A 12,939-nucleotide genomic window follows, 5' to 3' on the forward strand; every position below is an offset into this window, starting at 1 on the left:
CAGCAAGTGTGACCCCCCCCCCCCCCTGCAGAGGAAAAAAAAAAAAACAGGCAGGCCTCTGCCTGCCTGCCTGGAAAATTCCTTCCCCCCCGACCCCAAATATGGCGACCAGTTAAAGCATGTGGGCAAGACTCACCAGCCAGCCAGCAGAAAAGAATTCTCTGTTCTCTGTAGTAATCCACCCCCCACCCCATCTCACATCCCATCACTTTAATTTATTTTAATTTACCTGCAAAAAAAAAAAATTTATTTAATTTAAAAATTAGGCTATCCATAATATCCATCCCCTTATAAACTTTAGTCTTGAAGAAGCCAGATGTCTTTGCCCCTTTGCCCCTTGTTCCAGAAAGGTTCCTCTTCCTCCTCTGATGGTTGATGGTTTTTGTCTTTGTCTAAGTTCTAGTCTTCACTTTGTGTTGTTTGTGTCACATTGTTCTTGTGTCCACATTGGTACTAATTTTAAATAAGCATCCTATTCATTTATCATATATATTATTTATATATTATATTCATATCTATCCATCATATGGGATGCATGTCCATGCCCATGCCATGTCCATCAGCTGGGAGCAGAATCAGTCTCTTCCTGGCCCTTCTCCACTGTCCTGCTGGGGGCCTGGCAGAACACAGAGACAGTCCCCTCCTTGTCATGGTGCAATGCTGTGCACAGCACATATATTTATTCAGCACATCTTTTCTTTTTTTGCATGCATGGAAAAGGCAAAGGGGGGCAGCGGGCTGGCTGCCTCACCTGAAAAAATCACCTGAAAAAAAGTTTTCTCAGCAAAAAGGAGAATGAGACAGATTAGATTCAGAGATGAAAAAATTAAAAAAAAAAAAAAATTTTTTAAAAATTTAAAAAATTATTATAGGGAAAAATGATATGTATTTAAGTATCTACATGAGGAGGAGAAAGTAGAAGAGACAAAGTTTCACAACAACAGACAGAGGCATAATGACATCCAATGACTGGAAGCTGGAGTTAGATAAATTCAGATGTGCAGTAAGGTGGAAGAGTTGAACAATGACAGAATCCACATTTGGAACAGCTTACATGGGGAGGTAGAACCAGATTGTTAAAGGTATTTCAGTGCCTGAAGTTGCAGAGAGGAACCCACTGGGATTATCATAGGCACCTAGGTGCCTAACTCCTACAGTGAAAGCGAGGCACCCAAGCGCTTTTGAAAATCCCACTAAGCATCTCTTTGTATCTTTAGGTGTCTTTAGAAATCTGGTGTGGGGCATATTCTCCGTCACTTGAAGTTTATACATGAAGATTGGGTGACTAAGGTGGCCACTCAAGCATTCCCAGATTACCAGTGTGACTGTGTGCCTGGATGGGCCACATGGAGAATGCTATACTCAGGGCACACTACAAAGAATAGGGCAGACAATCCCCCCAAACTGGTGTTTTTTTCTATAATTAGATTAGCCAAACCAGTGACAAAACATCTTCTATAATACCACTGTGGTTACGAAGAAGCCAAACACAGTCCCCAAGTCTAATATAGTGAAAGGTTATTGAAAACCTGATTCACCATATGTGATGTCCACCAATCCCAAAGGACCAGACACTTATCACCAGCTCAATATGAGTCTCAGATTTTAACCAATAATCATGCAGATTCCAGTCCTTTAGTAACTAAAAGACTAAAGGTTTAATAATAAAAGGAAAAAGAAAGAAAAGAGTTGCTGTGGTTAAAAGATCGATATACATACAGATATGTGTAAAATCCTTAGGTCAATTTCATAGCAGAGATGTTGAGGCTGCTAATTTGTAAAAATCTTTCTGGAATCAATTTAAAAAGTCCAGTAGGCAGTCCAGGTGTAGTGTTTGCCCAAATTCTTCCATGAGAATTCCAGGCTAATCCAGAGTAAACCCGCAGACCTCAGTCTTATGGCATAGACCTTCCCTGTTAAAGTTTAAGCAGACCAGAGATGCATGATCAGGCCTGGGGCTTTCCTTTATAGTCGTCTAGCAAACTAATAAGCCTCTTGACACAGGGACCTTCCCCGAGGAAGAATAGGCAGTGCAGATTGTTGCTTTGAAGCTAATCTTCTATTTTCTGTGCATACACAGGTAAACTAGTTGCATTCATTCACTTAAGGCAATTAGCCATTCAAACTATCAAAACAGTTCACAGGTAGTTTACTATGTGGAATTACAAGTTTCAAGGAGAGATTAGGACAATAATATTACTACACCACAAGTCCCATCTAATTGATAACATCTCCTTTTGATCGCCAAGTCAATAGAGCATAGTAAGGAAGCATTATAAGACAGGAACAGAATTTAGCATATACAAGCTAATTAGATCATATTGTTAAACTTCTAACAAAATACAGGTAAATACAGACAAATACACTTAACATCTACTCTGGATTTCTATTACTACAAGTAAATGGGTTAATGATTGCTAGTCTAGTATATCTCTTTGAAATTCATATACAAGTAGATTGTCTTGATTACATTTCAGTGCCTCTTGTTAAATTGTTATAGGTTATAACGGTTAAGTTCACTGGCCTGTCAGTGTCACAACCAGACATTTCAGCACTCCTGTGAATGGAGCGGGCCTGGCCCTGCTGGATGGCCCAACACTTGCTGGTGTGACCTTGCACTCACAATGCATATGGTGTCGCACTGCACGGAGAATGCCCCACTCCATCACCACTTCTGGTGACCTCATGTGTGCAAGGTCACACATCAAACACGGTCTTCAAAATAGCATCCCCTGTCTGGTACGAGACAAAATCACATCTGGTTTTGTCTTAAAACCATGCGGGGGGAAAAAACTACTGAAAGGACTGTCCAGTTTAAAATAGGACAAATGGCCTCCCTAGAGGTGACTTTCTAAATAACAGAACTCAACCACACAATATGGGTTCAATGCAAGAATCACTGGGTGAAATTCTCTGGCCTTTGTTACACAGGAGGTCGGACTAGGTGATTCATATTGTCTTCTCTGGCATTAAAGTCTAGGCACTATAAAATTGAGTGACACGCCTCCTGTCTGATTAAAGACAGGCCCAAGCTGCTAATGCCAGATGTAGCTCCATACATAGCCAAAATTCAAGGGAGTTTAGATGCAGGATTTTGGATGCAGCCCAGCTCTGTAAACTAGCACATTTCTGTTGCACCAACACAAGCAGTGCAGGATTGGGAGGTGAGTGGTTACATTTTTGGGGGGTGGCGCATTTACACATCCACCCCAGCAGGCAGACTAATGTGTCTCCACTATGCCCTGCCCCTCCAATCAGGGAACAATAGGATGTCACATGCTCACTCTGCAGCCAATCAGAGGTCAGCACTGTAGGGGCCCTAATTCAAATTCTTCTCTGCTTTCTGTGGAGATGGTGGGGCCAGCTGGGCCATGGAGCTGCAGCTCGTGAGCCTCACCAGGCAACCCAGCTCATAAGTGCCTGATGGGGTCCTGCAGCATCCGTTTGTGCCGGGGCACTGAGTGCAGCACCCCCCCCCCCGAGCCCCTCCCTGGCCTCGTGACCCCCCATCCCCAAGTGGTCCCCAGAGTCCCACCACCGGCCTTGTGTCCTCCCCACCCTCTGTCCTTTGGGGCGGGTCTGCAGAGCCCTCTCCAGCTCCCCCCACACCCCCAACTGGCCTCTTTCCCGCCCCAGTCTACCTCCAGTCACCAGCTTCTGCCACATCCTGCCTCTCCCATCTCCCCAGCACTACTATCTAGAGTTTCCTTGGTCCCTCCCACTATCCGTAGCCTCCTTCCTGACTCTCTGCTATCCCAGCCCCCAAAGGGGTATCGCACTGCTTGCTGGATCATAGTCCAACAGCTTCACCTCCTGGTTCTGAGCTCAGAAGTACTCACACACACTTGCACGCTCACACCCTGCTTTGCTGCCCAGATCCCACCCCCAGCTCTGCTATTTGGCTCAACTGGGAGCATGGATGAATGTTTGGGGGAGGGTGAGTGGCAACACCGGGTGGCTTGGGCCAGCCCCGTGCATCCTACTTTCCAGGCAGGGAGCTGGCGGGTGATCAGGGAGCTTGGGGGGACAATTGGCAGAGTTGGGGAGGGGAGCTGGGTGGAGGTCTGGACCTTGACTATACCTTCACCAAGAAATTTGGACCTTGACAAAAAATAATTGACTACCCCTGCCCTAAGCCAATGGTCCCACACCTGATTAGCACTTTATCTCTTTTAAGAACCAGATAACCTAGCAAAAAGCCTCTGGTGTGAAGGAAAGTCAATCTAGTATTTACTGTGTAGTTTAGGTTAGAAGCTTTGACTTCTCTAATATTTAGTTGGTTCCATTGGAGGCTGTAAATCAAGATCAGCTTTTACTAAATGGGATTCGCCTGAGGCTTGCATGGTAAAGGTTGATCACTGAGTGATGGTGAGTTCCAAACAGAGACATACAATGTCTGTCAACCCTTCTTTAGCCCTTCCCTGCTCTTGTCTCTCCAGCATACAACACTCTCAGTCCTGTGGCGTGATGTCCAAAAAGGAACTGGAAAGTAGCATTCCATGAGGTTCCTGAAGGAGCAGTTCTCTAGCAATGAGACTAGCAGTCTCCCATCAGTACACCAAATGAATTACTCTGGTTTTAATCTGACTGTCCCAACAATACATGTGCTTTACAGGACACACAGAAGAGCTCCTGTGGATTAAATGTGGCACATCTCATATAGATTTCCTATTAATCTTATTTCAAAGTAATGTAGGTTGGACCTGGGCAACAGACGAAGAACATGGATGAATATCCCAATTCTGAAGTTGGGAGACTGGGGGGGGAAACAAGCTGTCTAGAGCTTCTGTTTTGAGAGAAATGTGGACCATCTGGGCTGCTAGGCCTGCCATGACCATTGGCTATTCTGTCTAGTTGCTAGGAGCTGTTATAATTTTAAACAGATGAATCATCGTATGTGGTTCAGAAGTTTGTATGCTGGCAATCCTTAAATCAATATTTACTTAAACTTGTCATTTAATGAATAATTTTGCTAACTCAGTCCTCTGACCTTTCACCAGCACAGAGCTGGGTAACTACTGCCCTCAGCTGGCTCATTTTCAGAATAACAGGTTTCAGGGAAAATAATTGTTACACAAAAATAAGTTATTTCATCACGTTTGTTTTGTATTGAAGTCTCCAATTTTGTACCATGTGGTGTTTATTTTATTTTAGCAAGTATGTCCCATTATCTGACATTCATTTGAATCGCTCCAGTTAGTGGCAAAATTTCACAAAGTTTGGCAGTTTCTCCTGTTGAGCCCATCCCTAACTCATCCATCTCCATTCCTCTCTTGCAACCCAATCCAGCCCCGTCTTCCTCCTTGCTCTCACTTTCTCCCATATGATCATATTCTGCCAGGCACTAAGCACATGCACACTGGCACTCACTCGCTTACACACTGATGTAAATTGCTCACCGGAATACCACCAGTTTAGGAATACAGGGCTAGATTCACAAAAGGATGTAGGCTACCTACTGTCCGTTTAAGAACATAAATCCCAGAATCAGGCACCACTGGGATTCACAGAGCCCCCATCCAGCTTCTGCCAAACCCTTTAAGTACTAAACTCACTTGGCACCTAGATTTTTTTGCAATAAAATTCCCTATGGGCTTATGTTTCTGCTTCTGCGCATGTGCACTGCTGGACACCTAAGCCCCATAATGATGGATTAACTGGCAGAAGATAGGTGTTCCTCCATCTAACTCACCTGCAGTGCCTGATCTAGTAAGTGGGCTCAGAGGCTGCCTACAAGATTGGGACCCGATAGGCATTCTTCCACAAAACAGCTGGGGGACAAGGACTTCCCTTATGACTTTTAGTCCAGAGGAATGGGGAGAGTCCTCCCTCTGCCTGATGGACAGAAGGGATTTTCTACCTCTGAGGTGCATGTCCTAACCACTGGGCTATAGGTCATTTGGGGAAGGGGCAGAAATGAGGCTTAGTCTCAGTCTCTCCTGTTGAAACTGTACGATCGTGGAGATGGAATTGTTGGGCTGGAGAGAAAACATGCCCAAGCACAAGAACAATTCTGGAGCCTGGTAGTTAGAGCACTCCCCTGGGAGACAGGGGATCCAGTCCCCCTGTTCCAATGATTTTTTACATTAGCTTCAATAGGAGGGACTGATGGAGGCCCACATCAGAAAATCCTATTGCCTAGTGGTTAGGACACCCACCCAAGAGGGAGTAAAGCCCTGTTCAAATCCTTTCTTCTCCATCTGGCAAAGGGAGGACTTAAACCAAGGCTCTCCCACTTCCCACGAGTACTCTAACCTCTGGACTGGACGCTAACCCTCACCCCTGGCTTGTTGCAAAAGTGGTGTAGGTGTGTAACACCAAGTGAGGGTTTGCAGCTGAGAATCCCAAGCAGCCTGGACTGAGGCATTGAACTCTTTGAGAGGGGTGGAGTTTAAGATATACCCCTCCCCTTACCATCTCCCATTGGCTAGTTTAGGTGGCACCTGCTCAGCATGCTGGCTTTTGTGAATCCCATTCTGAGGTACCTCCCCATTCATTGTATGGAGAGTCTAGATACCTAGCTCAGGCTTTGTGAATCCTAGTGGGTTTCTTGGCCCCTAAAGTTAAGCATGGCTATGCTCAGCATCACCATGCCTAAGTACCATTGTGAATCTAGCTCATAAGAATTACCAAACTTGATCAAACTGACAGCCATCTACCCTCCTTGCAGTCTCTAATGGCAGCCCTCACAGTACAGTGAGGGATAGCTCAGTGGTTTGAGCATTGGTTTGCTAAACCCAGGGTTATGAGTTCAATCCTTGAGGGGGCCTCTTAGGGGTCTGGGGCAAAAATCACTGCTTAGTCCTGCTAGTGAAGGCAGGGGGCTGGGCTCAATGACCTTTTAAGGTCCCGTTCAGTAGGAGGTAGGTATTTCTCCAAGAATTGATTATAGAAAATCTTGTAATAGACAATTATGGAATAACCTGTCCTTGGGGAACATCTCTTCATAGCCCAGGCACTTAAAAGTTGGTTTATGAAGCAGGATGAAGACTTATATCTCTTATACAATTTTATTCCAGCTAGACCCACTAAAGATGTGCTCCTTATCCCTGTACAAGGGACATGTGCAGACTGGAATGTAGCAGGTGCACCTTGCATTTTTCAGGGTGCTGTCCTAAACAAGCTGAGCATGTGAGCTAACACATTTTATAAAGCTTCAGCAAGATTTGCCATGGCTCAATAAACAGAGAATCAGTTATTAATAAGGAAGTAACTTAAGCTCTTGGGCTAACTGGCAGAAAAATGTAATTCAAATAAATGTCCTGAAATTTTTCTTTTTTATTATTTCAGTTTTAAAAGACCCAGCAATCCAACCAACTATTTTTTAATATTTTGTTTGAAAAGGAATGGATTATTCTTAATCTAGGAGTTGGTGACTCCCATACTGTGGTCTTGACTAGTGGTTCTGAGGCTCCAATAAACAAGGTACATAGTGGCACATTTTTCTGGAATGCACACAGAAATGGTAACCATGTAACAAACCTTTGGATTTGGACAAATCCAATAAGTGTGCCTGTGGCTGTTGTCCCAGTGCAGACTGTGTTATATTTTTAAGAAGATCTGAAAAGCTTCAGGGAAGAGAGTGATTCCGTTAATGTATTTTCCCAGTAGAGCAGAAACACAGTCTTGTTAACGGCCCAATGTAAAGTAGCATTACTCAGAGGTTCACTCACATTTTGCTATTGCTGAGCTCATTGGGTCATGTAATATTTTATTCAAGAGTTACAAGATGAGATGTGCTGGACATGAAGTTTGCATAAGCAATTGCATCAAGAGGGGAATTCTGAGTAAGATTAGAGAGGTTATTTTACCTCTGTATTTGGAATCCCATGTCCAGTTCTAATGTCCATTGTTTAAGAAGAATGTTGATAAATTGGAGAGGGTTCAAAGAATAGCCACAAGAATGATTAAAGGATTAAAAAACACGCCTTATAGTTATAGATTCAAAGTAGTCAATTTATATAGTTTAACAAGAGCAGGTTAAGGGGTGACTTGATTACACACACAATGAGTACCTACATGGAGAACAAATATTTACTATGGGCTCTTCAGTCTAGCAGGGAAAGATAGAACATGATCCAATAGCTGGAAATTGAAGTTAAACAAATTCAGACTGGAAATAAGGTGTATAATTTTAACAGTTAGGGTACTTAACCATTGGAACAATTAACCAGGAGTTGTGGTGGATTCTAGATTTTGCTCCCGTTCAAACCAATGGAAAGACTTTCATTGACATAAATGTGCTTGGTCCTGCACCAAATGAGGTAACTGAATATTTAATCATCCAGTTTGTGGATGCCTGTCAAGGCTGATTCCCCACTCTGCCACTTCAAGTGCAGAAGGGCCCTCAAGGATTCTAAAAATTGATACTGGCCACTCCAAGTTTGTATTAAACTCCCAAGGTTACAGTTTCCTCTCTGACCTTGGATGGGTAGATGCTGCCACCACCCAAGTGCAAAAAAGCCCCTTGTGAATTCCTCCCTGTGAGGTACCCTCTAATTAGCCACCAGCTAATTAAACAACATATGTACAAATCTCTTAGAACACTCACAAAAAACAATCCTGTTCTCAAAAAAGGTAAATTTTATTAAAAACAAAAAGAAAGAAAATACATCAGGAACTTAGGCTATTGCTATATTTAAAAAGAGAAAAATATAATAATTAAGCATCAAGAATGGTTTTCTTGAGGTCCAGCTTAATGATTACCAGCAAAACAAAAGCATTTGGGGATTAGCACAGAGGAGTCCACAAACCTTACAGAAATAAAAGTGATAAACCTAATTGCATCTTTCTAGACATTTCCTGATCTACTTACAGAACTGTGGTTTCAAATTGAGTAGTTCTAGGTATGATCTGGTGATTTCCTTACCTGGGGGGAGGGATACCTCAGAGGTTTGAGCATTGGCCTGTTAAATCCAGGATTGTGAGTTCAATCATTGAGGGGGCCACTTAGGGATCTGGGGCAAAAAAATCTATCCAGGGATTGGTCCTGCTTCAAGCAGCAGGTTGGACTAGATGACCTCCTGAGGTCCCTTCCAACCCTGATACTCTATGATTTCTTACAGCATAGCCTCTGCTCTGTCCCCTCTCTCCAGAGAACAACAGAAAGGGAAAGCTTTTTCCCAATTTTAAAAAGTTCTAGCCCTCCCATTGGCAATTTTGGTCAGGTTCCCACTCCCTTCTTTTTACCTGTGTGCTTTTTTTTAACCTTTTACAGGTAAAGCAAGTAGAGAACAGTTACTAACAGGGATTTTATAGCTAACTAGCTGGCTGGGTGTCCATAAAAAGGAGTCCCCCCCCACACACACTTTAATTTCTCACAATGCCACTGTCCATTTTATGCATTGTGCAAAATTGGCATGTACAGGTTTAGAAGCTTAAAGTGACTGAACTCAAGTAGCACACACAGGAAGTTTCCTATCATTCATACTGCATACACACATAGAAGTTAAGGCTTCTATAGTTCATTTCAGTCTTATTGCCATAAGACATGAGTTCTTGAAGCTCAATCTTGAGTTTTCCAGTTAATTTGCCTCCTTTCTTCAGGAGTAAGTAATGCAGCCTCTTCCCCAGAGCTCCTATAAGTTACCATAATAATTATGTTGGGTTCGTCATTTTATACTGATTGCAAGTGCCACAGTCCTTACGTACCATTTAGGTCATATCTGTGAATAAAATGCCCCAGCAATCACACACACTCATTATCATAAAATGAGTGAAGACCAGATGAGATAAACCAAGAGCACTTTCTGTTCTTTAAATAATAATCAAACCAAGATAAAGTTCCCAAAAGTTTGTTCTAAAAGTCCCCAGCACACTAGAATGTGAGTGGTGCTTCTATGGATTGGTCATAGAGGGTGGATGCAGATGGCTGTTTTTGCAGCTGCGATACAAATAGTTTTAATATTAATATAAATGACAGCTTCCAGACTGGCAAGGTTTCAGCTATGTTCCTTGCTCTGGCTTTTCTCTTTTGCCACTGAATGTGTCTAGTGTCTATCACAAGAGGCCCTGCATACTACTGAGAAATGGGTTAGAATTTGGGCTTTCAACTCCTGTGGGAGCTGACTGTTTAACTGTATGGAAAGGAGCACTTCAAAACTTGGTAATGCGGAGCTACCCAGAACGGAGGTGGGGCACCCTTTAATAGAGCCCATCCTCGTAAAACTCAGATCACTACAGCTGACCCTGACCCTCTGCTCCTCAATGCCTTCCTCTAGGTAATGCACTGTAATTATGCCATTTGTCTCTTTTCAGCACCCTTACCCAACAGAGGATGAGAAAAGGCAGATAGCAGCACAGACAAACCTGACACTTTTGCAAGTCAATAACTGGTGAGTGAACCTTAGTGTGGGGGTTGTGGAATTTTCCTGCTTTCATAGTTATTAAACTGCTGGAGTCACCTCACTACTCTTGGTGTCCCTGCCTAGCCTGCGACTTTCGTCATATGGATAGCAGGATGCTGATTAAGTTACTCGGGCCACTCCCCTTATTGGACATTTCTCCAAATAAAATTGGCATCAGAGCCCAAGGAAGAGGTGTTTTTCTATGGTTTTGAGGTTTTTGTGTCTAAACAATAGAGTAAGGTGGAAATAGCTCCTAGGGAAAAAGACAAGATTCAAACCTGAGCACCTTATGGACTCGGATTGGTTCATTTTAGTCTGAAGACAAAGGAGTGAATTTGAATCCACGGGTGCTTAAAAAGAAAGTAGACATAAAAAGAAACATCTCTATATAACTTGTTTACAAAACATTTAAAACCGTGCTCCAGGTAATGCAATATGATGTTGCAACTCTTCTCTGGAAATCCTACTGGATTCAGCCGAGGTGTGAATGGAGTTCACCCATCTCATAAACCCACCCCATATTTGCCATTCTCTGTTCAGGCGTATCATTGCTGGAGGTGAGGTGAGAAGGTATCTTACTGGTAGAACTGTATGGCAACAGACTGGAATAACAGAGAACGCTGGAGGTCAGGACTGAGTTGCATTGGTACAGCTGTAAGTGTAATATGAGAGGCATTGACAAAGGTTTCATTTTCATTCTTATTGAATATTAATGTTTACCTGATATTTGGGTCACTCTTTTCCATTTGTCTTTGCTAATCAGCTAATAGTATCACTGAGACCATGTCTGTGAGATGGGTGTGATTGCTCTGTTCACACACACATGCTCGTGCTAGCTCACCTAGGCTATGGCTACATTACAAGCCAGGGCTGTGATTCCCTGCTTACGTACACATACTGTGCTATTCTCATCAAACTAGCATGATTATCAAGATAATTATAAATAGCAGTGTAGCCACGGTGGCATAGGTAGTGGCAGAGGAGGCACCGCTGAGCCGTGCTAAGTGCCCACACCCCTGGAGTCAGGCGGGTAGGTACTTGGCACAGCTTAGCCATGCCTCCGCTGCCTCTACTTGTGCCACTGTGGCTACACTGCTATTTATAATCATGCTAGTTCAGTGCGAGTTAGTGTGCGTATGCGTACATTAGCAGAAGAATCTTACCCCAGGCCTGTAGCGTAGACATAGCCTCAGTCTCATTCCGTAATACTGTCAACAAACATGACAACAATGAAATAAAAATAACACATTGGATGTCGTAGTGTAGCCAGAAGATATAATAGTTTTAGAAATTCTCCTGGGCCAAAGTCTGGCCCCACTGAAGTCTGAGGCAGAACTTCCATTGACTTCACTAGGGCCAGGATTTGACTCCCTAAGATGCCATTTATTAATAAAACACCAGGAGAGAGCAGAGCCAAACTCAGAAACACTGGAGAACTAGAAAACACTTTTGGTCCAGTTCAGGCAAATGCAGTCTGGACATGGTGGTGTCTCTGGGCTGCATTTAATGGTAACAAAAATGGTAGTATAAACACATCAGACCTCTACCAGAATCAGGCTTCTGTTTACTGTTTACTGTTCATAAAGTAGCATAACTTTCCCAGCTCCTCCATTAAGTATGTATGCAAAGTGAGCAAATTACATGCTGAAGGCTGAAGGCAGTGTAACAGGGAAAGCAGCAAAAAGGAGAGTGTAGCCAAACACACACTTTAACTAACACAATACTTTCAGGACCAGCTCCTGTTGACTTCACTAGAGATTGCACCCATTCATACTAGGGGCTGAATTTAGTTCCAGCAAATTACCACATCGGTGCAAGTTGCACTGCTATGACACTGACACATTCTGAGATCAGTTTTTACCATACAGTTTGTTCAGCCACAGCAATGACACCAGTTGTGCTGCCGTTAATCCAATTTTACACTAGTGTAAAAGCAGAATTTAACTCATACTCTTTGTAAAACTAACTTAAACAGAAGCTGGTCCAATAAAAGATACTCCCTTGCCAACCTTGTCTCTCTTAAACCTTCAGTGTCACTTACCTCATTTCCACTTCTTGGGCCACATTTGCCGCTGGTGTAAGTTTGTGCTGTCCATGAAGTTATATCAGGGATGAATTGAGCCCTGAGTGAAACTTTTAATTCCTGGAAAAGGCTTTTTGAAAGTGCCCATGTGACTTAGGAGCCTGACACACTTAGTGGGATTTTCAACAGCAACCAATTAATCAAAAGAAATCAGTGGGAGCTTTTGATTTTCAAAACATGTACACACCTAACCCCAAGCTCCCATGGGGCCCTGCTCTGTAGAAATGTAGAAATGGAACCAGACAGTATCTGTGCCCGAGAAGCCAGAGCCAGAAACTCTGCCTGGAGCTGCCCAGACTGAGGGGAGCTTGGAGCTGAGTTCGTAGGCATTTTTGAAAATCCCACTAGGTTTGTATCTGCATCATTAGACACCTAAATACCTTTAAAAATCTGGCCCTTGGGCTATTGTGCCTAAATGTCATAGTGGCAGGCAAACTAGAAAGATATAGACAAATCAATAGCTGTAGAATTATTTAGGACTATGGGATTGTTTATCCAGAGAGTGTTGCA

At 43.2% G+C, this 12,939-nt stretch overlaps 1 protein-coding gene across 12 annotated transcripts in view; it reads left to right on the forward strand.

Annotated features, from left to right (window-relative positions):
• Nucleotides 1-12,939, forward strand: part of PKNOX2 (PBX/knotted 1 homeobox 2) — a 655,223-nt gene that overhangs the window by 624,170 nt on the left and 18,114 nt on the right. For all 12 annotated transcript variants that reach the window (XM_039496651.1, XM_039496659.1, XM_039496654.1 and 9 more), the window contains one exon: nucleotides 10,258-10,334. In XM_039496651.1, the coding sequence (XP_039352585.1) occupies nucleotides 10,258-10,334 (77 nt within the window). The remainder of the gene's footprint in view (nucleotides 1-10,257; nucleotides 10,335-12,939) is intronic.

This window comes from Mauremys reevesii, linkage group 12, assembly GCF_016161935.1.
Source record: "Mauremys reevesii isolate NIE-2019 linkage group 12, ASM1616193v1, whole genome shotgun sequence".
NCBI lineage: Eukaryota > Metazoa > Chordata > Testudines > Geoemydidae > Mauremys > Mauremys reevesii.